The sequence below is a fragment of the Pseudorca crassidens genome, chromosome 8 (assembly GCF_039906515.1).
Source record: "Pseudorca crassidens isolate mPseCra1 chromosome 8, mPseCra1.hap1, whole genome shotgun sequence".
Taxonomy (NCBI): Eukaryota; Metazoa; Chordata; class Mammalia; order Artiodactyla; family Delphinidae; genus Pseudorca; species Pseudorca crassidens.
In genome coordinates, this window is record NC_090303.1 from 16,914,937 (window position 1) to 16,942,600 (window position 27,664).

Below are 27,664 nucleotides of genomic sequence, written 5' to 3' on the forward strand. Positions count from 1 at the left end.
CACGTTTTACATTCCGCATGTAAGTGATATCGTATGGTATTTGTCTTTCTCTTTCTGACTTACTTCACTTAGTATGATCATTTCTGGGTCCATCCATGTTGCTGCAAATGGCATTATTTCATTCTTTTTTTTATGGCTGAGTAGTATTCCATTGTGTGTGTGTGTGTGTATATATATATATATATATATATATACCACATCTTCTTTATCCATTCATCTGTCAGTGGACATTTGGTTGTTTCCGTGTCTTTGCTATTGTGAATAGTGCTGCTACGAATATAGAGGTGCATGTATTTTTTCTGAATTAGAGTTTCTGTCTTTTCCAGATATATGCCCAGGAGTGGGATTGCAGGATCATATACAAGCTCTATTTTTAGTTTTTTGAGGAACCTCCATACTGTTTTCCATAGTGGCTATACCAGCTTACATTCCCACCAACAGCGTAGAGGGTTCCCTTCTCTGCCTGGAGCATTCTTGTTATTCTTCCAAGGCAGCGTTCAGCTCTTCATACTGAAGTCTTTCTTCTTCCCTCTTGAGCAGAATTGGTTGCATCCTGCTTCCTGCTGCTAGTGAAGAACATACCACGTTGTTTTACATTTGGTTACGTTCTCCTAAAGCATACTTCCCTCTCCCAAGCCCAGATCTGAGCACATCAGCGACATGAATTATGTCGAATTTGCTTTTGAATTGTCCCCCGCCCAGAGTATCTGAAACTTAATAGGTATGCAATGAATTTTTTTTCTTTTTTTCTTAAATTGTATTAAAACAGACATAAGATAGAAGGTACCATCTTAACCACTTGTACAGTTCAGTGGAATTAAGTGCATTCACGTTGTTATGCAACCATTAGCACCACCCATCTCCAGAACCTTTTTCATCTTGCACAACTGAACCTCTGTGCCCATTGAACAGTCACTCCCCGTTCCCCTCTTCCCCCAGCCTTTAGCATACTCAGCAATGCATACAGGATCACTTGTCTCCATTCAAACCCTCCCTCTCAATGCAAACCAAAAATACACCTTTCAAACATGGCTATTGTTTTCTGGTTCTTATTTGTCTGTCTGACAGCTTAATCCAGTTTGCCAAGTCTGTACATAAGAACTAGGTCTCTCGAACTAGTTAAATGTAGGGACAGAGGGAAAAAATGCGAATATATATATCCTGCGCTTATAACCAACTTGGATAAAACTCAGAAGTTACCCCGGAGCTGCTATTGCGTACTGACAGATCTGCTGGAGCAGTTTCTAGAAGGGTAGTTAGGCCTTCTGAAAACAAAAACAAAATCTTATTTTTCTCTGCAAAACTTAGCAGAGACGTTGGAGGCCAACAATTAAAGTTTTGTACTCCAGCAAAGGCCTAGAACACCCTTTTCAGAAATTCTTGAAGTAGACGAAAACCTAAACTTTGAAAGCGTTCCTCAGACAGGCTAATTGGACATATTTAAGGTGCTGCCCTTGGCCTAGTGAGGTTGGGCAAGGTGGGGGGCCGATGTTTACCAACTTAATCCTGAGCCCGCTGAGCAGGCAGGGAGAGAAAGGACTTTTAAGTTTCTTCTGCCCATGACTGGGTAGCCCCTACACTCACACCCAATACCCAGTGAAAGCCATATCCAGCTGTTCTCTTCTGCTCTGGGAATGTCTCTGGGGTCCCTTGGTCTCCAGCCTTATTCTTGGTGGTCTCCCTTGGTATCCTGTCTGTTACCTCTTTCCTGATTGCATCCTTTACCCAGCCCTTTCACTCCTACAGTCTGTCGGCCACTCTGCCAGCCTTTTGAATTCCCTTCTCCAAAAGATGTTCAGCTTGGCTCCCCTGGACACAGGGATACAGCCAGTGACGCCCAGACCCAGAAGCCACTGCCCAGCGTCAGCCGAGGGCCCCCAAGCCCACTCCTCTCTGAGAAAGCACTGGGCACAGACGTACCTTACCTGCTTCCGTCCTACTGCCCTTTGAGAGATTACTCATTTCTGCATTCCTGCCTTGCCTACCTTTATCAGATCCATAACCAGCAGCCTTGTGGAATCTGACGCTTAGCTCTCTTTTTTTCCATTTTTTTTTTTTCCCTTCTGCTGTGGTATCTCAACGGCTGTACTGCTGGTGGCTACTTTATTAGATTCCACTTACATTATAGCAGGTGCAGCTCTCGTAATTCCGAGTAGGGCTGAAAGAGACCTTAGAGGTAGTCAAAGCATGAGCCCTTGAAGAGGGGCTTCTGTGTAAGTGTTTTCCTTAAAATAGTTATGATTCCTTACATGTGCTTAAAACTTTTATTTTTCATAGGTATTTTTCTGACCACCTTCTTTATGAATTACCACAATTTCCAAGCAAAAAAGTGATGATAATAATAATGTAACTTGGAAATTTCTCACAGGTGCAGCATTTCTTCTTTCATTGCTATGTCTTCGTCCTCCTGTCTCACTTTTTCTTCTTACTTCCCAACTCTCTTTCTGGAAAGCCACAAATATTTGTCTTTAGGAACTCAGTTGACCCACAAAAATTTTGTTCATGAATTACTCAACTGAAGAGCTGCAAAGAGGCTGTAATTCTAGGTTTAATGTTCCTATTAACCAACTTTGATGAAAACCAGAGGCTTTTCTCTTCTGATTCTTCCAGGGAGCTGGAAACTTGGACCAAGAATGCTTTCCTCTGGTTGATGCTTCTAACCTGCTCTTTGAGTTGTTATTTCTTCCACACCATAGCAATGAAATTCCATATTTCTTCTATGAAGTCCCTTTAGGTAGTGATAGAAATAGAATATGACCTTTTTATAGAAAAGGTGGTTCCTGAGAAGGCACACAAACAGAATATTCTAGAGCTTTGACTGTTGGCTTGATTGAATCTCACATTGCAGAGAACAGTGTTTCTAACATTCACGCTTTTGTGTGCTTTGCTTCTATGGAGAATATGGACTCCTGAGGACTTCTGAGGAGCTAATATTTAACTTCCTGGAGACTGAATTCTATTCTAAATACCAGGAGGAGGATATGCTCTTTGAAGTAAATCTGACAAATTCTCTTCGAAGCAAAGGATCACTTCCTGATTTTTTTTATAAATGCAGATTTTCACGTAGCCTGTTTAAGAAAATTAAATGTTCCAGGAATTAAATATGAATTACTCCCCTGTTTGGCTGGTAAATCCTTTGTAGTAGAAAATGCATATCAGCGAGTGACTGGGATTTGTTCTTTATATAAAATAGCCTCTAGCTGGAATGAAGGATTTCCAGCTATTTAGTTTATGATAATACACCTTCCCCAGCACTGATACCAAGTGGAAAACACAATTCTTCATGTCATGTCAGACTCCATTTCTCATTTTCACAGTCCCGTTGTGATTATACAGAGCCTGGATACCTTAGCAAAATGCATCTGGAAATGTTACTGTGAAGATTATAGTCATTTGTGACATGGCAGGAGGGACAGCCTTTGGATTTGATCAATCTGGGCATTCTGCCTGCTCGCCCCCATGCCCAGGCCCATGTCTGGGGGAAACCCAAGTTACAGGAAAGAGTGGTTCAGACATGCAGCTGAACGGAAGGCAGAGGAGATGGTTGCAGCCAGCCAGCGCCCACACAGCCCTTGCGCACCACCATCATCCCGCCCCCTGGCTGATCACTGAGAGGAAACAGTGCAATGGCCCTCCTGTAGCATGTGACTTCTGAAACTCTTTCCAGAAAGGCACCTTCAGATTTACTGTGAACCAAGCATGCCCTCTGTGGCAGAGATAGTGGTGCCCCAGAGATATTCACAGGCACTGGATATTTCCCAGAATCCCTTGTGGTTGGAGTCATTGACTCCCTCCGGTCCATGGGTGGTGAGCAAAAGATGTGACGTCACCTCTGGGTGGCGGCAGTTAAGAGCAGGAGAACACGGGGACTCTGGAAGCCACGTATTGAGATGGCTGCCTCACAAAATGGTGGAGCCTCTGTCAGCCTAGAACAGAGCCTCTTGCCCACCCACACTGGACATTTGCAGGAGTGGGGTATATAAACTGTACTGTGCTGAGACCTCGGGGTGATTTCTGCCAGCGGTTTAGGATAATTCTCTCTCCAGCTCTTTCTTCTCCCCATCCCCCCAACTCAGGCCATTGAGATCTTGACCCCTGCCATGCGTCTCCACCCTGAATGGCTCATACCATTTCACAAGAATAACAGTTTGCAAATGCCGGCTTCTTATCTTTGACATATGACATAATGTTTCTAGAGTGACTAGCCTGCCAAGGCATTCCAGAATGCTGTTATCTACTATTAAGTGGCTGCCATGTTGCCATGTGTTGTTTACTTGACAAGTAGGTAAGGTAGAGCCCATGGAGAATATTAATATCCTGCGTGGCCTTTTCTGCTGGAGGTTTTAATAAAGTGTTTCTGATCCTTACATCTTTTCGGTGATATTTATAGAAATCTCCATTTACAAGAAGATAAGTCGAGCCAGAGCTTGTTTCGGTGACTTGACAAATGTTTCCGAATATTTAACGATCGAGGCTCATATTCAGAATGAAATTTCCATTTCTCAGACTTCACCTTTAGAGCAGTTCCCTACTTTCCATTTTTAAAAATTGGAACTTTGTTTCTGTTTCGTAATCTGAAGGAAATCACCTGGGAAGCGGACCTTGTGATAAAGTAAGAGACCTGTCTCTAAGGCCTGCCTTTCCCCTTCTCCTCCCCTTTTCCTTCAACCCCCTGTTTAGTAGGTGAGTGCGCAGGTGCAGGTAGAAGCCGAGATTGAGCAGCGGCAAATTCTGGTCTGATTCATGAAGATGGGAAGGTAGAGCTACACAGGGCTCCCTCTCACCCTGTCCTCTAGCTTAATTTTTGCTTTTCTGCATTAGAAATAGATTGATATAATCCCTAAGACTCTTAATTAGACATGATCCACAATTATTTTAGCGTAAAAAGTTTTCTTGGATGTCAGTAGTAACTGTTTTCTGTTTATTGAGTACAAGTTTTGTATGAGAAATATAACTTAAGTCTGTGTCCTTTGGCTGGACCAACATATATACAAGGAAGTATATCTAGGAAAAAACAAAATGACATCATTTTAGAGGGAAAACCGACATCACCAGACTATTCATTTAGGATTGCTGTGGTCCCAGCCATGACCTTGTAAGAAGATCTGTGCATCTAAATCATCAGAACTCTTTTTTTTTTGTTGGGGGTAGGAGTTTATTAATTTATTTAGAGGGCTTTCTCTAGCTGTGACAAGCGGGGGCCACTCTTCATCGTGGTGCGCGGGCCTCTCAGTATCGCGGCCTCTCTTGTTGCGGGGCACAGGCTCCAGACGCGCAGGCTCAGTAGTTGTGGCTCACGGGCCTAGCTGCTCCGCGGCATGTGGGATCCTCCCAGACCAGGGCTCGAACCCGTGTCCCCTGCATTAGCAGGCAGATTGTCAACCACTGCGCCACCAGGGAAGCCCCATCAGAACTCTTAAATGGGCAAATTAGCATCTTTCTGGTTGCAAGAAATAGCCGATCTGAGTTTATCTTAATTAATTGTTTCAGGTATCTGTGGCTACATAACAAATCACCTCCAAATTTTGTGGCTTGAAACAATTATTTTTTGTAATTCTAAGCGTTTGTTAACCCTCAGATGACTGGCATCTGATTGTTCTGTTCTCAGATGGTTCTTCTGTTGCGTATAGTTCAGCAGGTCACTTGCTCAGCTCATTTTAGCTGGGAGCTCAGTAGGGCCCAAAAAGTCCAAGATGATCTTTCATCTCCCCAAAGTCTCTTTCTACTCTTTCCTCTCACCATACATAGTCTAGCTAAGCTTCCTAGAGGGAACATTACAAGAGGAAAGCCCAGTGTGCAAATGCTCATCATACCTCTGCTCGCATAATCCTTGCTAAAATCCCATTGGCCAAAGCATGTCCCATGGCCAAGCCCGGAGTCATAGTGAGAAGGGAGTACACAAAGGGACACATGCTGGAGGAGCGCTTCCTGTGGACCACTGATGTAACAGTCTACCTACCACGTTAGTGAAGGCTCGTTTTAGCGTTCACACGCTGGAAGAAAGACAAGAAGACCTTTCAACCGCAAGCACTATTCTGGCGAACCTCACAGAGATTTGGAACGTTGTTTGGGATGCCAAGAGTTTGAGAGACCTGGTGATCACAGTGCAAATGGAGCAAGTCCTTGTCATCACCTGCCAGGCATTCCACCAATGCCGTGGGCACTCAGTGACTGTCTGCTTCTACTGACCCTGTTGCTGCCCACGGCCGCATTCTGCTCGGGACACCTCCCATGCCCTGCTTACTCATGGTTTCTCATGCTGCCTTGCCTGTGTGTCATCTTTGGCCTTTGTTCCTGCTCCAAACTGTTGACTCATTCTCTCTTTCCGCCTCATATTCATGCTCCCCATGAGAAAGGAATTTACTACCACTTCGTTGGTCACTCTCCAGCCCTCTAAAATAGCCAAGTCATCTCACAGGCTCTACATGGCCTTTGGTCAGACACCCACGCCGGATTCTTCTAGCCCCGGTCAGGATGATGGCGTCAGCGCAGAAAGACAGACTGTGAACATGGCAAGCATTGAGGGAATAGTCTCCTCTCTGATCTGTTTAGCTAATTGTGATTGGATTCAGAAGTGGGGGTGAGGAAGGCTTCCTTTGAGAGGCCCTAGTCCCTTTCTCTCTTACTCCGCCCAGTCTTCCTTTTCTCGTCAGCTCTCTCACCCCTGAAGCCGATCCTGACAGCTGTCATCAGATAATTGGCTGGACAAGTGTGGGACAGGTGCCACCCTTGGTCATGGTCGCCATTAGCCTCACCCATATGCACTTTTCATTAAGCATGCTTTATCCTTTGTTTTAGATCTCTCAGTTAATCATCCTTTACTGTTTCCTTTCTTGTAATTGCTGTGTTAAATTAAGGAGGTGTGAAAAAGCCCGTATCCAAATAATTTCGTGTGTTGCAAATAACTAGATTTTATTGAAAGACTTGGCTGTTTTTGATGATCTAACTTCAGTGGCAAAAGGGCTTTAAAATTGTTTTCTATATCCAAGCGGTCCTTAAAATATTGTGTGATGTGTGTTTTTAGACCTCTTCATGCATGAAATATCCCTAGAATAATTCACAAAACTTGGTGTTAGTAACCCTTCCAAGGGAGAAACTGGGTTGTTGTGCTGCTTACTTTGAATTATGTGGTCTTTTGTACCTTATGAATGTTGTACCATGTGCATGTATATTGCCTACTTTCTTTGAGGCATTTTAAATATTTTTAGTTTTAGTTTTTAAAATTTTTGTGGTTCCCTTTTTGTTTTAAATTGATGAATAGTTGATTTACAATGTTTCAGGTATACAGCAAAGTGATTCAGATAAATATAGATATATATTCTTTTTCAGATTCTTTTCCATTATACGTTATTATAAGATATTGAATATAGTTCCCTATGCTATACAGTAGGTCCTTATTAGTTATCTATTTTATATATAGTCGTGTTTACTTGTCAATCACAAATTCCCAATTTATCCCTCCTCCCCTTTCCCCTTTGGTAGCCGTAAGTTTGTTTTCTATGTCTGTGAGTCAATTTCTGTTTTGTAAATAAGTCCATTTGTACCATTTTTTTAGATTCCACATAGAAGTGATATCATATGATATTTGTCTGTTTCTATCTGACTTACTTCACTTAGTATGATAATCTCTAGTCCATCCATGTTGCTGCAAATGGCATAATTTCATTCTTTTTTATGGCTGAGTAATATTCCCTTGTATATATGTACCACATCTTCTTTATCCATTAGTCTTTCAGTGGACATTTAGGTTGCTTCCACGTCTTGGCTACTGTGAACAGTTCTGCTGTGAACATTGGGGTACATGTATCTTTTCGAATTACAGTTTTTGTCTTTTCCAAATATATGCCCAGGAGTAGGATTACTGGATCATATGATGACTCTATTTTTATTGTTTTAAGAAACCTCCGTATTGTTCTCCATAACTACATTGCCTGCTTTTAAAATTAACTTTCTGAAAGTGTGTCTTGCCTACAGTGTCCTAGCTTGTGGTTCCTTTCAAAGGCCAGGGTCAACATGTGGTACAGTTCCAGCAGGCCCTGCTCACATGCCATCCAGTGTGAAGGGGCCCCTGAAGTTGTGCTCTGGGCCACACGGGGAAGATCTTCTGTAGATATTCACAAACCATTAGCACTTTGTTTTTTAACATCAGTGACTAAACTTGGTAATTCTGTTTGCTTATTGGCTAAATGCAAAATAAGAGGATATGAGAAGAAGGGCAATGTGACAGGCTGAAAGCTCTAGAACTTTTCGGAAGAACTGGAGCTCTGGGTCTGTCACTTCACATACCTTGTGTGTGTCCTTAAGCAAATGACTTTACCATCCCGCATCTCAGGTTCCTTACCAGTAAACTGGGAAATGAAATAGAGTTTCCCTTTTGGGGTTATTGGCAAGATGAGATAAATTAATACATGGAACAAACTCAGAGTGATTCCTGGCACATAGAAGGTCTCAGTGAATAACGGCCACCATGATTGGTTTTTTCCTCATCTGTTTAATGGGTATAATACCTGCTTTTCTATTTTCTGTGATTTTTATGAATACCAAGTAACATAATCAGTTAGAGTGCTCTGAGTATTGGAGATTTGAGCTATTATCAAGATGTATTCTGTCATCTATTACTTGGTTAAAAAACATCTATTAATTATTCACCTTTCCTTCAGTACTATTCCAGGTTCTAGCTACCAGATTCCTTGCAGAATCTCTATTATGGGACATCCCTTTGGTCTGGGAGGGAATTAGAAACATGTTCCTCTGCTTCACAAAGTTTGCCTTGTTATTTGAAGAGATCGTTACACTCTCTAGAGTCACATAATCCCAAACTCCTTTTTTCTAAGGCGCATTCCTGGTAGTGGAGTTGTGTAGATTTGTGTGACTTTGTTCATGTGTTAATTATACAAAGTGTTTGTCCATTTCTCTCTAATCCTCCTTCCGTAGTCTTAGACTCAAAACCAGTGATTGACCAGCACAAGCACGGGCTAGGAATGGGCATTAGTGTGCTTATTCCTTTTGGTAAATGTTTAACAAAATATAAAAAGTAACCCTCCCAATACTACTCAGCCGTAAAAAAGAGTGAAATAATGCCATTTGCAGCAACATGGATGGACCCAGAGACTGTCATACTGAGAGAAGTAAGTCAGACAGAGAAAGACAAATATATAACATCACTTATATGTGGAATCTAAAATATGACACAAATGAACTTATTTACAAAACAGAAACAGATTCATAGACATAGAGAACAGACTTGCGGTTACCAGAGGGGAAAGGGGTTGGGGGAGGGATAAATTAGGAGTTTGGGATTAGCAGATACAAACTACTATGTATAAAATAGATAAATAACAGGGTCCTACTGTATAGCACAGGGAACTATATTTAACGTCCTGTAATAAACCATAATGGAAAAGAATATATATATACACACATACATGTATATTGATATATAACAATCAGTTTGCTGTACGTCAGAAACTAACACAAGATTGTAAATCAACTATACCTCAATTAAAAAAACAAGTAACCATCCCGAGTTGATTGCTGAAAAACGCCTTTCACAGTCAAGATGATGCCACTTCCAGTTAGCTATCCACTCAGTGAGGCCAGCCGCTGAGGGCTCACCAGAGCGATAATTAGTGTGCCAAAGGGCATCCAGTCACATAAGCATCTTTGTTTACTGGCTTAGAGAGTAGATTGTGTTACACTGTGCAATCAACATTGAACCACCCATGTTGGGAAGCTGAAAAGTACAGACAGGCTAGAATGAAGTGGTAAGTAGTGCATGGCCTTCTGGTTCTAGTGGAGAGCTGCTATATTTTTTTTATTCAAATAATTTCAGTTTTCACTTGAGAAAAACAAAGATTTTCTTTTCTTTCTTAATGACAGGACTTCTTAAGCAACAAGAGAGCTGTGTTTCCTGGGCTTAATATGAATCCTTTGTCAAAACCTTAGGTTTTTCTTTTAAAATATATGGTAAAAATGTGAGGCAACATGTGCTGTATGGTTTCATATGAATTTTAGGCAAAAGAAGTAAGGAAATCTTGAATTGTGTTTCTTTCCTCATGATAAAAAGTTTACTAAAAGAGGGAGATTTTTTTTTCCTTCTGTTAAGAGATTCTGTAGGTAATACATGCAAAGTTGCTTTGAACGGAGTGAAATGCAGTGAAATAGTAAAAGGCTTTCCTGTTTATCATTACTCTGGGTTGTTTTAACAATATATGTGGTTTTCAGTATCAGGATGATTTATATTCTGAAGATGAACCTATCATTTGCCTCATTCAAGCATGCTTTAAAATGTCTGTGGCAAATATTGTTTGAAAATTATAAGCTATATTGTGCTAACATGCCCTCTAGCCTTGACTAAACAAGACGCTGCTATTTCAAATGGGGGTTTCATTCATGCTAATGTAATTGCATTAACCATTTAGTTTTAGTTCACGCTTCTCATGTATGAGAGAATGACCATCCTTTTTCCAAGGCAAAGTAAAAGACAGGTGGGCTCCTGGCAGGGCAGGGTGCTGACATCGGTACTCCGAGGGCAGAAGCAGTGGTTTTTCTTTGTAAGACTTGCAAAGCCCATCGCTCTTCAAGAGAGAAAGCTCAGTTTTCTGTAGCTGTATTTGATTTTCACTGTGACTGAGTGCCGGGGACCTAATGCTGTCCTTGGGTATTGGGTTATTCACCTGTGATGGCATTCATAGGAGAAGTCGGTGATTTTCCATGGGCAGGATTTGGAGGGTGGGCTGGGCCATTGCTTTGTCCTCCCCAAACAGAATCTACACTGGAGATGATTTTGTGGCTATTGGTTTAAATGAACTTACAGCTTCTGAAGAGAGACCACATCTTCATTCCCTGTAGTTCATGAGCTCCTCTCACTGTGAAGATTGACTCATGTCTCTTTAAGTAAGTGTTGTTTCAGTTTTTCTTAAGATTTTTATTTTTTTCTTTATATAACACTGTGATATAATGTGGAATATTTTATTCCATCTATATTCTGAAAAGGCAAAGCAGTTGAATGATACTTTCTTTTACACGACGTTGTGTCATTGTTTTCTCTGTTCTGAAGGATGAGTCGTTAAGGCATCCAAGGAAAATAAATAATGAATGAAAAACTTGGAAATTGTATGTAGTTGCTTACGATCTTACGGGCATTACAATTTCTTAGTACATCTTTTAGAAAGTGTTTTAGTTCTCTGGCGTCTCTTCAGAAAGCTAGGCACTTAAATTGAATAAACTCAGTTAGCTTGACACACAAATCAAGCGGGTATGCCTTTTGTTTTCTTGGTGCTTGGTTCTGTCCTTTTCTCTCAGTATGTGTAGTATGTACCATGGACTTGTTTTAGTGCCATTTGTGCCATTTATGTTAATTTTCCTTGAAGCTTATGTGTAAATTCACAGTTAGCGTTTCAACCCCAAAAAAAATCATGAGAGACCTAAGTCAATTCGATTAAATGGTATAGATCTGCTTTGCATGCACAGAAAGACAGTCTGGATTATATTTTGGTTAGAAATGGTTGGGCGAGCTTTTCTACCGGCCTCTCGCTGTTTAATGGTCATGATTGTTTATATATTATAATATGGGAAGACAAATTTCCTGGATCTTAAATGAAACCACACAGTATGGATGTTTCATTCACAAAATAATATTTATATATGTATCATGTCTATGTTTAGCATATTTTTTTGTATTTGTTTAGCAAGAAATGTCCAACTATAATTATAATCCGGTTCAAATCAGAACTCAGCTGCTAGCAAAACACATGTTGTCAGCATTGTTTCATTTTTCTTTTATACATTTAAGCTCTCTTCCATACACAGACATGATATGCCAACTAATTTGATCATATTGACAAGAGTTTGGTTTTTAAACCAAGTAGCGTAAATATAAATATAGCCACAGGCAGACTGTGGTCAGAGTGCCTATCTGAATACAACCTCACCTTTCCCCTTTCCCTCCTTCACTTTTTTTCTACCAATATTTATTTACTCCCTACCACGTGCCAGGCACTGTGATGAGCTCTGGGGACACAATGGGGAACAGGAAAGATGTTGTCCCTACCCTTCGAGGCTTTCAGTTCAGTGGGAAAGATGGACATTTTAAAAATACACGATTACACCAGTAATTAAGCTGTAAGAACAATCTTAGTTTATAATAATGACACCCCTACCTTCGCAAGAGAGCCATTGGTCACTCACACTTCTCTTTATTGATGAGAAGCTGTGATTAAACCCGTCATTCCAGGTAGAGGTCTGTTGTAGGACAGAGGTCTGTATTCCGTGTGCTCATGTTCTCTTGGTACTTTCACGTGCAGGGCATACTACCTTAGGTGATAGGAGAGGAATACAAAGATGGGAGAGGCTCAACCTTTGCCTGAAGGAGTAGGGGAGAGAGTATGCATACCCCCAAAAAAGTCTATCACTGTATCTACCTGTATACTATATGTGATGAATAAAACGTAATTTCAGAGATTCTCAGAGAGTGAAATGCCTTCTAGTTTGAGTGATCAGCTCATGTTGGGTTGGCCAAAAAGTTCGTTCAGGTTTTGCCATAAGATGTTACAGAAACCCAAACGAACTTTTTGGCCAACCCAGTAAACGCTCTATAAAGAAACCCATTGGACATTGTTGAGGACATAGGGTGGAGAGGGCATTCCAGGTAAAAGGAATAGAATAAACCAAGGCAAGAAGTTAGGAAAATTCAAAGCGTACTGAAGGATTGACCCAAGAAAGCAAAGCAGAGTCAGACAATCAGGCAAAAAAGAATACTTACGTGACGATAGAGGGAAATGAGGTTGGTGGGATGAATTGAGACCAGGTCGTTCAAGTTTTTGTATTACTTATTTAAGGATATATTGAACTTTAATTGGGTAGGTCCCATGGGGCTACTCCCAGTATTTAACCAAAGACCCTTAGGAAAACTAATCAGCACTGTTTAGGAGGGTGACTGCAGTGAGGAAGACCTGGAACTCAGAGCCCAGGCATAGCTGTTGCCACCGTCTAGGTAGGAGATGGAGAAGGCCAGAATTCTTGGTGGTTGAACCGGTAAATCAGTGTTTGGGGTTTGAAGCAAATTGGCAACCATGCCCTGAACCTTCCCAGTGGTAATCTCTAGAAAGGAGAAGCCATTAGGCCTCCCCTTCAAAGGCACACCTTCTAACTGATTTATAAGCCAAGTTTTCCTGATCTATTAGGAACATGGTAGCCTCTAATATAAAGCAGATATTTAAAATGGGAAAACCAGAAGGGTGGCAAAGTTGACAGATTTTGCTTGACATCCCTACAAATATTTCTGACCTAATTTTAGCTGATTTATGAATAAATGAGTCTCTCAGTCTTCAGAGTGAAATATTTAAAAGTTAGAGTTCCATTTAGAGTTCATGTATAATACAGAACTGATTTTCTGTGCTGCCGACTTCCTCTCTTCGTTTCCTCCTTTTTTCAAAAGTGCACTATAATTCTTCTCCTATCCTTTTTCAGTTTCCTGCATGAGACTTATTTAAACGTTGCACACACATCTTTTGTGAAAGAAGAAAAGGAAATTCAGCTTGTGGGGCTCAGCGGGAGTTCAGCTAATGCAGCTTAAAATAATGATGCCGAAAAAGAAGCACTTATCTGCAAGCAGAGCACCCCTGATCCTCTTCCTGTGCCAGATGATTAGTGCACTGGAAGTCCCTCTTGATCGTAAGTATTAACGTTGGAAAGCTCTTAGGCCCGGGAGTCAGACCCTCCCCGGCATTTACCATCACTCTGAGCCGTGTGGATGGAGGAGATGTCCGTGTGATCCTGAAAAGTGAATCAAAACTAATCTGGCTTTTACCTTCAGCACCCTGTGTTTATAAAGAATCAGACCCTAGAAATGGCCATTGAATCGCAGACACATTGTCCCTTCCCTGTCATTATCTTTCCCTCCCCTCAGGTGCTTTTGGTGTACCATGGGGGGGGCTGACCAGAGAAGGAGTGAATTGTGAGCTACCCTGATCCTCCCAGCAGGCAACTCTTTATAGAAGCAGTCCCGCAAGAAAACTATAGAAATCGCTTTAAAATGATCACAGAGACCCCCCACACACCCCGTTTATCCTGTCCCCGCATCTCCACCTTCTTTCTTCATATGCTAAGAGTGAAAAGATCATCTCTCAGCCAACCCCACGCCCCTCTGTATCCCCAAACTACCCACGGCTCGTTTCTCTGGATTCAGACAAGGCACAATTCACTTTTGAGTTTTGGATCTTAATATGAGTTTAGAGCTAGGAACTATATCTTATCTAAAGCCTAGTGAGAGGTCTTTGTTTTTCAAACGGTGATAAAAAACCAAGATGTCAATGTTGAGAATGAAACAAGTCTTCGGCAAAATTACTATTTAAAATGGAGCAAGTGGGCTTCCCTGGTGGCACAGTGGTTGTGAGTCCGCCTGCCGATGCAGGGGACACGGGTTCGTGCCCTGGTCCGGGAAGATCCCACATGCCGCGGAGCGGCTGGGCCCATGAGCCATGGCTGCTGAGCCTGCACGTCCGGAGCCTGTGCTCCGAAACGGGAGAGGCCACAACAGTGAGAGGCTCACATACCACAAAAAAAAAAAAAAAAAAAAGTGGAGCAAGTAACAGCTACTATAGGAGCCCACCCTTTCCTGAATAAAGTACTGTATATACTGCACTCTCCCTGGGCTGGGTGGCCTGTTTGTAAGAAATAAAGATAATGCTAGGGGCCAACGGGTCACTTTTCCTGCAACGGAAAGCAGAATTTGAAATCTGGACTATTACTGTACTTCAGAATTGGTTTATTCTTCATCCCTAATCAGCATGACCTCTTTAAATCCATTAGCTTCTTGAATAGAACATCTGTTTGGCGAGCTTTCCAAGGTACAAGGAAGGTACACTTTCCCGGGGCGATTCTATTGTTGGGATGTCAGGTTTTTTTTTTTTTTTTTTTTTTGCCAATGAGGTTGCAACTGCCAGTGGGGAGACAATTAAGAAGAGATGTGATTGGCCCCATACTTTGTTGACTCCCTTTTCTGTGCATCTTTAGTCTAAAGTGTAAGAAAATGCAACGTTCTCCTTCTTTTCAAAAGATATTCATTCAGTGACCTTAATTTCAGTTAAAAAAAAAAAAGAGATATGATTGGTTAAGCCCATTGGAGTTGGAATGCCTAAGTAAGCATTTGCCCTAATGGATGTGTAGAAGAAAGAGCATTTGAGAGAAATGCTTTTGTTCTCTCTTCTGTTAAATATGTTCCCCTTTAATCTGACTGCTCAGTCTTACAATCAGAGGCAAACAGTCACCTACGGCTAACTCAATTATCGCTGCTAATGGAGAACAGCAGAACCATGATGAAAAGAAAGTCACAGGCAACCCAGGTGCTCCTGCATTAACCTTTGCAAGTAGTAATGACAGGCAGCACAGCAGAGTCATGTGAATTGCATGCTAATGTCATTTCTTCCCTGCCCCTCTTCCTTATCCCCCCTTTCCATGAGCCGCTCCTTGGGGTGGGTACTAGCAAACCCTGGGTGACTGAGGAATTCTGAAGCAGAAACATGCTAGCAGTCTGAAAATTGCAATTACCTACTTGGCAATTAACCGTAGAAATCTAAAAACCTCAGATCAGTGTTGGATTTAGCTTGGATGGAGCGCTGTCATTGTAGCAATGTCCCATTGTTAGGTATTGTCACCATGTGCGTAGTGATGTCTGGGGTAATAGGATCAGACACAACACAGTCTGTGACAACTCAGATTAATTGTAGATTTCAGCTGTTTTTCAAATTGAATGTAATTACTTGTCCAGCACAACACGTATGGAATGGAATTAGCCATTCCTATTCCTGGGAGAATCATTTTTTGGCCTACAGGATCCCTTTTGTTCTTCCATATGTGGATGTAGAAAGGTCTGCTTCAGGAATAAACAAAACCTTTAATGGGAGTTTCTTTCTCTTGCTACTTCACAACCTCCGTCTTTGCTCTACTGGTTTTTTAGGTCAAATAAAATAGGCAAGATGCCCCTTTTATCTTCAGGGTGCTAACGTTCTTATTACTAACACCTGGTTTTCTTTAATCCTGTTTGCCCACTCACCTGCTGATATTGCTGGGGAAAAAGCAAAACTTCTTGAAGACTGTAAGTGTCTTTCCGTCATTACCAGGCAGTGTGAAAATTTGACTGTGTCTTTGTTTTTGAATGAATGCTGTGAATTAAAACGCACGATTTTGTTTTCGTGACTAACGTCTTTTTAAGTGTGTGTGTTTACTGTGGCTAATCATTGCATTTAAATTCCAAGAAGCAGGTTTAATCTATTCCTTGCATGAATTCTGAAGACTCAGGTATTACTGTCTTTCTTTTACCAGTATTCTGGGCTACTAACTTCTGAGCTTTGTTCACATCTGATGTAACTCAGTGAGAAAATTCACTAAATTTGAAGAGAATGTCTGGTTCTAAATGCTGTTAAAGGCTTGCTGGAATAAAAACATGTCTTTGGGTATATATAGGAGGTGGGTGCATGAAAATGCTTCACCCGAGTTCGCTGTCAAACTTCTTCAACCTGTAGGACTGGGTAGACTAGTGTTTCTAAGTGTCATCAGTATAATGGCCCAGAGAATTTGAGAACTGTTTTGATGTGTGCAAAAGACAGGCACCCCCATTCACATCATCTCTGAGTGGCGTGCTCTAATCTATAACTGCTGCCTCTGACAGTAGGGCAACATCTGTCATCTACCTAAAAAAGTAGTTTTCAGGCATTTGAAAAATTCTTTGATATTAGATTAGCCAGGAAAATTATATAAAACCACCTTTTCCCCTTATTACTTCAAAGCCCTTGTTAGTTGCCAGTTGACCTAAGCACGCTTCAAAGAGGTACATCTAGGTGCTAAACTCTTAGTAGTTATGCGTGGCAGCTAAGCCAGCTCTGTTACAGTCACATGAATAGAAGTTCTGGGTCTGCAACCATTACCCTTGCACCTCTGTCACTTACAGAAAAGCACAAAAAATTGGACTGAGTCACTCCTAAAAATCCCCCTACCCACCACCTATCCCCACCAGTCCCTGAGTGGGAAATTCTAGGCTTCTTTCCATCATCCCAAACTCTCTACTCCCAAAGCCTGAAGGATCACTCCAAAGTGAAGCTGGTCTAATTAAAAATGTTTATAGCTAACATCACTGAACCATTATAGGACTGGAATGTACTAAGAATTTTACACAAATTATTTTATTTAATTTTCCCAGCAACCCTAGGAGATAGATACTACTTTTAAACCCTGTTTTTCCTCTGTGGAAACGAGGGCTTACAGAAGTTAAGAAACTTGCTTGAAGTCTCACAGCTGGTAAGAAATAGACTAGTTCTTAACCACTAGCCCAAACTGTTAACCAGCTTTGGTAACTGCCGGCTAGAAGCATGAGTGTCCTGTGAACAGTGCTAGGGGCTGGGAAGAGCAGCTGGCTAAGGAGGACGAGGAAGGGATGGATCTTGCTAAAGGAGTTGAAATTGACGCTGTGCAGTAGTATCCCGCAGTTAATAGGTGCACAATAAATGATGGCAATTATGAGTTTCATTTTTTATCTATATTTTAGGTGTTATTTGGATGTTTAGTAAGAGACGTCTGGTGAACAGCCCCGAGACTGCAGACAAAGCAAGAGAAGAGATCCATGTTTACAGATTTATAAGGCATTGAACATGGAAATGATCAATTTAGCCCTGGCAACAATTCACCACAGGAAAGAAAGACAAAAGCTGAGGACGATTATTAAGCTTTGGGAAATACTTGATTGACAGGTGGAAGAAGTTTCACAAAGGAAGCACAGAGCATAGGTGGAGAGGAAAGGGACGATCCAGAATATGAAAAATGATCCAGATAAGTCTTTACATGGTAAAGATGTCCTGTACATTGTAAGATGTTTAGCAGCATCCCTGGCCTCTACCCACCAGATGCCAGGACCACCCCCATCCCAGTGGTGACAACCAAAATGGACTCTGGATGTGGTCAGATGTCCCCCAAGGACTGGGGGCAAATGGCCCCTGGTTGAGAACCACTAGTCTGTGTAAACAGCTCTCCTTCGAGTTGTGCAAGGCAGTGGCTTCCACCAGGAGAGTTCGCTTCTCTTCTCTGCTTTGTGCCTTCCTAGTCAAGCTGTTTTGCTGCTCTGAGCAACAAAAGAAGTTGAAATGGATTATTTCTCCAGTCCCTTCCTGTTCTACACTCTGTGGTTCTGATTTCACAAGAAGGAAGACGTGGTAATCTTAGAGTGACCTGAACATCAAATGTCCACGTACCAGCTTTTTTCAGATTCAGTTGCTCCAGATCAGAACAGTTTCTCCCTACAATTTGATAATAAATGATCAGATAACACTTTGAAGAGTGAAATGAGAATATTGTTTCCTAAAACAGAGAGCTTCCCAATTCAATTTCTCTTCTAAAGAAGTTTGTTTTATCTTTGCTCCTAGTAGCCACCTACCTCCTGGCTCTAATAAGACATGTCAAGTCTCTAATTTTAACCATCTTTTTCACGTTAGCTTCTCAAATATATTTGTTACCAATGTATTAATTTACATCAGCCCAGTAATGAACTACAAGTCCGTAACTCTTTCCCAAGAAAGATGCAAATTTACCTCATAACTTAAATTTCATTGAAAGGCATCATTTGAATCAAAACTATCAGAGAAATTTCTCATTGTTACATCAGAAATGAAACATCTTAATATTAAGCTTATATTGGTAATTATTTTCCCATACTTTCAGAGTGGGGAAATGGGCTTTATGAGCACATATAAAGTTACCAAAAGGGAGTTATGCCTTGACTCCAAAATTTTAGGAGTCTTTTAGCTAGCTAAAAATCTGCTGAGGGGGTGTGTTACCACAGTGGAAATTACTAGAAACATTTGGAGAATATTTAGTCTAGGGTAAGTGATTTTGATATAGAAAAAAGTGATTGCTATTATGATATTAAATGATTTATTTCTTTACATTGTTCTTCTTTCTACCATTAAGTGGTACAACCTCCAACCATTACTCAACAGTCTCCAAAAGATTACATTATTGACCCACGGGAGAATATTGTAATCCAGTGTGAGGCCAAAGGGAAACCTCCTCCAAGGTGGGTGTGCTTTGTGCTGTTATAATATTGATAATAAGCATTGATATTCATGTTGAAGTTAATTTCAGGTCCTGCGTATTATTAAAGTATCATTGGTAGGTTCATTGTTTTGTCTCTCTGCTTAATTAAATTCTGTTGGTCCTTCTTAAAAACCCAGATGGTTGCATTTCCATACTGATACCTTTCTGTGATACGCTAAAACATTGTGGGAAGGCGTGGAAAGAGCCTTCTGATGGCTTTATGACATGGGTAGATTCCTTCTCTATGGGCCTCAGTTTACAGATAAATGTAAAATAAAGAAGTTGAACTTGACAACTTCGAAGATCTCTCCTAGCTCTCTACAAGTCTATAAAATAGCCCCAAGTGGTTTTCCAAACATGGCAGTGTTCAGCACTCAGGATTCTCCATATGCACCTTGGCATGCGCACTGTACAGCCTTTTAGAGTTGGGAGAGACAGCAGACATTATCTGGTCCAACCAGTATATCTTATAGATGGGGAACTGATGCCCAGTAATGCTAGGTTAACCTATCCAAGGTCCCACAGCTCCTTAGTGGATGATCCATAACTTGTCCAGTAGTATCTGGAAATTCTGGAGGGTTAGATAATTATTTTTGAGAGATAATGTGTATTTTTTTAAGTTATAAAGAAGGGAAATTTTCTCAATATTTTATTTCCAAGTTTGTCTATGACGAGCCTTATTCATCTATCACAGACTGGCACCGGAGAAAAAAATTACCAAAGTATACCAAAAACTTCCATCAAAGGATGGCTTCAAAGCAATCTCTTCTGTCATATTATTAGAAACCCTTGAGCACTCAGGCCCTAATGTGATGTCCTTTGATGACACCCCTTTTAGTTTAACATTTAATTACTACCTCCTGTAACTGTTAGGCAGGATTTCTCCATCTCAGCTCTATTGATATTTTGGGCTGGGCAATTTTTTTGCTGTGGAGACAAGAGCTTTTCTGTGCATTGTGGGATACTTTGCAGCATCCCTGGCCTCTACCTACAATAAGCCAGCAGCAGCCAACACCCCTGTCCCCTACCCTAGGAGTTGTGACAACTCCTGCTATAAGGATAAGCAGTGGGAAGGGAAATCCAGGAGGGCTTGGAAATCATGGGAAAGTTCAGAGATTCATGCTTTTGTTAAGAGCGTGGCCATTGTTGATTTGTGACCAGTTATCAAGTATTTGATTACTTGGGCACTGGGACTTTTATATAAGGCAGTCTTTTACATAAATAAAACTGAAAAAGAAGACTTTCAGTTGACAATTTGAAATACTTCCTAAGAAATTTACAAAAATCATCTCTAGAATTAAAAATTCTCAAAATATATTTGATATACAATGATCACTTTTAATAACCGACACTTAAAACACCATTGAGCTCATGTTTCCTCTCCTCCCAACTCATACTTTGCATTTTGGTAACTTGACACTGGTCTGATCACTTTTAAACACACACATATATTAGTACTTGTGAAGGCCTTTCTTCTTACACTTCAGCCCAGAGCAAATCTTTATAGGCAGGTTATCAATTCTATGAACAATGGAGTTTACAATTCAAATGCTAATAAAGCTCTAAGAGAGTATGCCTCGGAGACCTACTTCATGTTTTCTTTGAAAGATGACAGGCAATCTGTATGCATGATTTCTTTATTGAGTCAGATTTTGGTTAGTTCTAATGAAGACATGTACCTTAGTATGTATGGCCGGCACTTTTTTCTAAGTCATAATTCAATGAAACATTTTAGGTGTGGAGCCTATTGTTCTTTTACTGAATACTAAAATCTAATCGTTATTTAGAAATCCATAAAATTGCCAGGAATTTGTTAGAGAGGAAATAATCCTGTTTTTCTGGGCTGTAAACAAGCTTAATCCTTTATGCGTTGGGCAGTTTCTCCTGGACCCGAAATGGGACTCATTTCGACATAGATAAAGACCCTCTTGTCACCATGAAGTCTGGCTCGGGAACCCTCACAGTCAACATCATGAGCGAGGGGAAAGCAGAGACCTATGAAGGAGTTTATCAGTGTACAGCCAGGAACGAACGCGGGGCTGCAATTTCTAATAACATTGTCATCCGTCCATCCAGTAAGTCGGACCTGTTCACCAAACAGGACCCTTTTTAAAGTATAGCTCCAACCCCAGCATCTGTTACACCATCTAAATACCATTACAAGAAAGCAATGGAATTGATTCCAGTACTCTGAAAATCATCACCCCTTTCCACTTGACCTCAATTCCTCAGCCTAATGCTTTGCCAATCCAATGTGTCTTTTGTACAAGTCCAGAATAAAACACCAGGGGTAAGGAAAGTGTATTTTTCCTCAAATTGATCTAATCATTAATTTCTCATGAATCTTATATTTAAGCATACTCCAAACAGCCAGATGGAAATAAATTAAGTATGAAATGGGTAATTGAGGTCTAAGTGTTATTTCTTTAAATGTTTTTTAATTGAAGTACGGTTGATGTACAATATTTTAAAAGTTACAGGTGTACAATTTTTAAATATTATACTCCATTCATAGATATTGTAAAATATTGGCTATATCCCCCATGTTGTACAATATATCCCTGTAGCTTATTGTTTTTTAACATCTTTATCGGAGTATAATTGCTTTACACTGGTGTGTTTCTACTTTATAACAAACTGAATCAGCTATACATATACACATATCCCCATATCTCCTCCCTCTTGCGTGTCCGTCCCACCCTCCTTATCCCACCCCTCTAGGTGGTCACAAAGCACCGGGCTGATCTCCCTGTGCTATGCGACTGCTTCCCGCTAGCTATCTATTTTACATTTGGTAGTGTATATATGTCCATATATACACTACCACTCTCTCACTTCGTCCCAGCTTACCCTTCCCCCTCCCCGTGTCCTCAAGTCCATTCTCTAGTAGGTCTGCATCTTTATTCCCATCTTGCCCCTAGGTTCTTCATGACCTTTTTTTTTTTTTTTTTTTGATTCCATATATATGTGTCAGCATACGGTATTTGTTTTTCTCTTTCTGACTTACTTCACTCTGTAGGACAGACTCTAGGTCCATCCACCTCACTACAAATAACTCAATTTCATTTCCATTTATGACTGAGTAATATTCCATTGTATATATGTGTCACATCTTCTTTACCCATTCATCTGTCGATGGACACTTAGGTTGCTTCCGTGTCCTGGCTATTGTAAATAGTGGTGCAATGAACATTATGGTACATGACTCTTTTTGAATTATGGTTTTCTCACGGTATATACCCCGTAGTGGGATTGCTGGGTCATATGGTAGTTCTATTTTTAGTTTTTTAAGGAACCTCAATACCGTTCTCCATAGTGGCTGTATCAATTTACATTCCCACCAACAGTGCAAGAGGGTTCCCTTTTCTCCACACCCTTTCCAGCATTTATTGTTTGTAGATATTTTGATGATACCGTTCTGACTGGTGTAAGGTGATACCTCATTATAGTTTTGATTTACATATCTCTAATGATTAGTGATGTTGAGCATCCTTTCATGTGTTTGTTGGCAATCTGTTTATCTTCTTTGGAGAAATGTCTACTTAGGTCTTCTGGCCATTTTTGGATTGGGTTGTTTGTTTTTTTAATATGGAGCTGCATAAATTTTGGAGATTAATCCTTTGTCAGTTGCTTCATTTGCAAATATTTTCTCCCATTCTGAGGGTTGTCTTTTCATCTTGTTTATGGTTTCCTTTGCTGTGCAAAAGCTTTTAAGTTTCATTAGGTCCCATTTGTTTCTTTTTGGTTTTACTTCCATTTCTCTAGGAGGTGGGTCAAAAAGGATCTTGCTGTGATTTACGTCATGGAGTGTTCTGCCTATGTTTTCCTCTAAGAGTTTTATAGTGTCTGGCCTTACATTTAGGTCTGTAATCCATTTTGATCTTATTTTTATTTATGGTGTTAGGGAGTGTTCTAATTTCATTCTTTTACATGTAGCTGTACAGTTTTCCAGGACCACTTATTGAAGAGGCTGTCTTTTCTCCATTGTATATTCTTGCCTCCTTTATCAAAAATGAGGTGACCATATGTGCATGGCTTTATCTCTGGGCTTTGTATCCTGTTCCATTGATCTATATTTCTATTTTTGTGCCAGTACCATACTGTTTGGATTACTGTAGCTTTGTAATACAGTCTGAAGTCAGGTAGCCTGATTCCACCAACTCCATTTTTCTTTCTCAAATTGCTTTGGCTATTCGGGGTCTTTCCATACAAATTGTGAGATTTTTTTGTTCTAGTTCTGTGGAAAATGCCATTGGTAGTTTGATAGGGATTGCATTGAATCTGTAGATTGCTTTGGGTAGTGGAGTCATTTTCACAATATTGATTCTTCCAATCCAAGAACATGGTATATCTCTCTATCTGTTTGTGTCATCTTTGATTTCTTTCATCAGTGTCTGAGTATAGGTCTTTTACCTCCTTAGGTAGGTTTATTCCTAGGTATTTTATTCTTTTTGTTGCAGTGGTAAATGGGAGTGTTTCCTTAATTTCTCTTTCAGATTTTTCATCATTAGTGTATAGGAATGCAAGAGGTTTCTGTATGTTAACTTTGTATCCTGCTACTTTACCAAATTTATTGATTAGCTCTAGTAGTTTTCTGGTAGCCTCTTTAGGATTCTCTGTATATAGAATCATGTCATCTGCAAACAGTGACAGCTTTACTTCTTCTTTTCTGATTTGGATTCCTTTTATTTCTTTTTCTTTTCTGATTGTTGTGGCTAAAAGTTCCAAAACGTTGAATAATAGTGGTGAGAGCGGACAAAATTGTCTTGTTCCTGATCTTAGAGGAAATGGTTTCAGTTTTTCATCATTGAGAATGATGCTGGCTGTGGGTTTGTCATATATGGCCTTTATTATGTTGAGGTAAGTTCCCTCTATGCCTACTTACTGGAGGGTTTTTATCATACACGGGTGATGAAATTTGTCAAAAGCTTTTTCTGCATCTATTGAGATGATCATATGGTTTTTCTCCTTCAGTTTGTTAATATGGTTTATTACATTGATTGATTTGCATATATTGAAGAATCCTTGCATTCCTGGGATAAACTCCACTTGATCGTGGTGTATGATCCTTTTAATGTGCTGTTGGATTCTGTTTGCTAGTATTTTGTTGAGGATCTTTGCATCTATGTTCATTAGTGATATTGGCCTTTAGTTTTCTTTTTTTGTAGTGTCTTTTCTGGTTTTGGTATCAGGGTGATGGTGGCCTCGTAGAATGAGTTTGGGAGTGTTCCTCCCTCTGCTATATTTTGGAAGAGTTTGAGAAGGATAGGTGTTAGTTCTTCTCTAAATGTTTGATAGTATTCGCCTGTGAAGCCATCTGGTCCTGGGCTTTTGTTTGTTAGAAGATTTTAAATCACAGTGTCAATTTCAGTGCATGTGATTCGTCTGTTTGTATTTTCTATTTCTTCCTGGTTCAGTCCTCGAAGGTTGTGCTTTTCTAAGAATTTGTCCATTTCTTCCAGGTTGTCCATTTTATTGGCCTAGAGTTGTTTATAGTAATCTCTCATGATCCTTTGTATTTCTACAGTGTCAGTTGTTACTTCTCCTTTTTCATTTCTAATTCTATTGATTTGAGTCTTCTCCCTTTTTTTCTTGATGAGTCTGGCTAATGGTTTATCAATTTTGTTTATCTTCTCAAACAGCCAGCTTTTAGTTTTATTGATCTTTGCTATCATTTCCTTCATTTCTTTTTCATTTATTTCTGATCTGACCTTTATGATTTCTTTCCTTGTGCTAACTTTGGGGTATTTTTGTTCTTCTTTCTCTAATTGCTTTAGGTGTAAGTTTAGGTTGTTTATTTGAGATGCTTCTTGTTTCTTGAGGTAGGATTGTATTGCTATAAACTTCCCTCTTAGAATTGCTTTTACTGCATCCCATAGATTTTGGGTTGTCATGTTTTCATTGTCATTTGTTTCTAGGTATTTTTTGATTTCCTCTTTTATTTCTTCAGTGATCTCTTGGTTATTAAGTAGTGTATTGTTTAGCCTCCATGTGTTTGTATTTTTTACAGATTTTTTTCCTGTAGTTGATATCTAGTCTCATAGCATTGTGGTCGGAAAGGATAGTTGGTACGATTTCAATTTTCTTAAATTTACCAGGACTTGATTTGTGACTTAAGATATGATCTATCCTGGAGAATGTTCCATGACCACTTGAGAAGAAAGTGCATTCTGTTGTTTTTGGATGGAATGTCCTATAAATATCAATTAAGTCCATCTTATTTAATGTATCATTTAAAGCTTGTGTTTCCTTATTTATTTTCATTTTGGATGATCTGGCCAAGGTGAAAGTGGGTTGTTAAAGTCCCCTACTATGATTGTATTACTGTCAATTTCCCCTTTTATGGCTGTTAGCATTTCCCTTATGTATTGAGGTGCTCCTATGTTGGGTACATAAATATTTACAATTGTTACATCTTCTTCTTGGATTGATCCCATGATCATTATGTAGTGTCATTCTTTGTCTCTTATGATAGTCTTTATTTTTAAGTCTAGTTTGTCTGATACGAGAATTGCTGCTCCAGCTTTCTTTTGATTTCCATTTGCGTGGAATATCTTTTTCCATCTCCTCACTTTCAGTCTGTATGTGTCCCTAGGTCTGAAGTGGGTCTCTTGTAGACAGCATATATACGGGTCTTGTTTTTGTATCCATTCAGCTAGTCTATGTCTTTTGGTTGGAGCATTTAATCCATTTACATTTAAGGTAATTATCGATATGTATGTTCCTATTACCATTTTGTTAATTGTTTGGCGTTTGTTATTGTAGGTCTCTTCCTTCTCTTGTATTTCCTGCCTAGAGAAGTTCCTTTAGCATTTGTTGTAAAGCTGGTTTGGTGGTGCTGAATTCTCTCAGCTTTTGCTTGTCTGTAAAGGTTTTAATTTCTCCGTCAAATCTGAATGAGATCCTTGCTGGGTAGAGTAATCTTGGTTGTAGTTTTTTCCCTTCCATCACTTTAAATATGTCTTGCCACTCCCTTCTGGCTTAAAGAGTTTCTGCTGAAAGATCAGCTGTTAACCTTATGGGGATTCCCTTGTATGTTATTAGTTGTTTTTCCCTTGCTGCTTTTAATATTTTTTCTTTGTATTTAATTTTTGAGAGTTTGATTAATATGTGCCTTGGCGTGTTTCTTCTTGGATTTATCCTGTATGGGACTCTGCACTTCCTAGACTTGAATGACTATTTCCTTTCCCATATTAGGGAAGTTTTCAACTTTAATCTCTTCAAATCTTTTCTCACTCCCTTTCTTTTTCTCTTCTTCTTCTTGGACCCCTATAATTCGAATGGTGCTGGGTTTAATGTTTTCCCAGAGGTCTCTAAGACTGTTCTCAATTCTTTTCATTCTTTTCTCTTTATTCTGCTCTGCAGTGGTTATTTCCACTATTTTATCTTCCAGGTCACTTATCCGTTCTTCTGCCTCAGTTATTCTGCTATTGAACCCATCTAGAGAATTTTTAATTTCATTTATTGTGTTGTTCATCATTGTTTGTTTGCTCTTAGTTCTTCTAGGTCCTTGTTAAACATTTCTTGTATTTTCTCTATTCTGTTTCCAAGATTTTGGATCATCTTTACTGTCATTACTCTGAATTCTTTTTCAGGTCGACTGCCTATTTCCTCTTCCTTTGTTTGGTCTGGTGGGTTTCTACCTTGCTTCTTCATCTGCTGTGTGTCTCTCTGTCTTCTCATTTTGCTTAACTTACTGTATTGGGGGTCTCCTTTTCGCTGGTTGCAGGTTCGTAGTTCCTGTTGGTTTTGGTGTCTGCCCCCAGTGGCTAAGGTTGGTTCAGTGGGTTGTGTGGGCTTCCTGGTGGAGGGGACTGGTGCCGGTGTTCTGTTGGATGAGGCTGGATCTTGTCTTTCTGTCAGGCACGACTGTTTGGCATAGGGTGTCCAGCACTGTAACTTGCTGGTTGTTGAATGGAGCTGGGTCTTAGCGTTGAGATGGAGATCTCCGGGAGAGCTTTCGCCATCTGATATTACGTGGAGCCGGGAAGTCTCTGGTGGACTAATGTCCTGAACTCAGCTCTCCCACCTCAGAGGCACAGGCCTGACACCCTGCTGGAGCACCAAGATCCTGTCAGCCACACAGCTTCTCCGGAGAGTCTCTGAAGACCCGGTGGGCTCAGGAGGCAGCTAGCGGCCCCTGCGAGGTCCTCCACGAGGTCTCCCTGGTCTCCGGCATCTGCTGGACCCCGAAGTAAGCGGTGACTAGAGAACGGGCAGACTGAGAGCCCCGGCAAGCTGGCTGGGCCTGGGTGACTGCATGGAGGCTGCCACAGGAGACAAGTGGGGGCCTGCGGGCATGTGTGGCCTGGGCCACCGCCAAGCTCTCCTACGGCAGCAACCGCGAGATGGATGGCACGGAAGCCACACTGGGGCCTATCCTTGTAGCTTATTTTATACATAAGAGTTTGTAGTTCTTGACTCCCTACCCCTATACTGCCCTTCCCCCATCCCTCTCCCCACTGGTAACTACTAGTATCTGTGAGTCTGCTGCTTTTTTGTTATATTCACTAGTTTGTTGTATTTTTTAGATTCCACATATAAGTGATATCATACAGTATTTGTCTTTCTCTGTACAGAA

At 40.4% G+C, this 27,664-nt stretch overlaps 1 protein-coding gene across 20 annotated transcripts in view; it reads left to right on the top strand.

Moving 5' to 3' along the window:
* The window catches only part of NRCAM (neuronal cell adhesion molecule), a 320,573-nt gene that overhangs the window by 213,210 nt on the left and 79,699 nt on the right, over positions 1-27,664 (top strand). For 13 of the 20 annotated variants that reach the window (XM_067745897.1, XM_067745906.1, XM_067745907.1 and 10 more), the window contains exons 4-7: positions 13,471-13,674; positions 16,079-16,096; positions 18,958-19,063; positions 20,962-21,158. In XM_067745897.1, the coding sequence (XP_067601998.1) occupies positions 13,566-13,674; positions 16,079-16,096; positions 18,958-19,063; positions 20,962-21,158 (430 nt within the window). In that variant the 5' untranslated portion in view covers positions 13,471-13,565. The remainder of the gene's footprint in view (positions 1-13,470; positions 13,675-16,078; positions 16,097-18,957; positions 19,064-20,961; positions 21,159-27,664) is intronic. The other 7 variants (XM_067745908.1, XM_067745914.1, XM_067745919.1 and 4 more) reach the window with 1 other exon arrangement.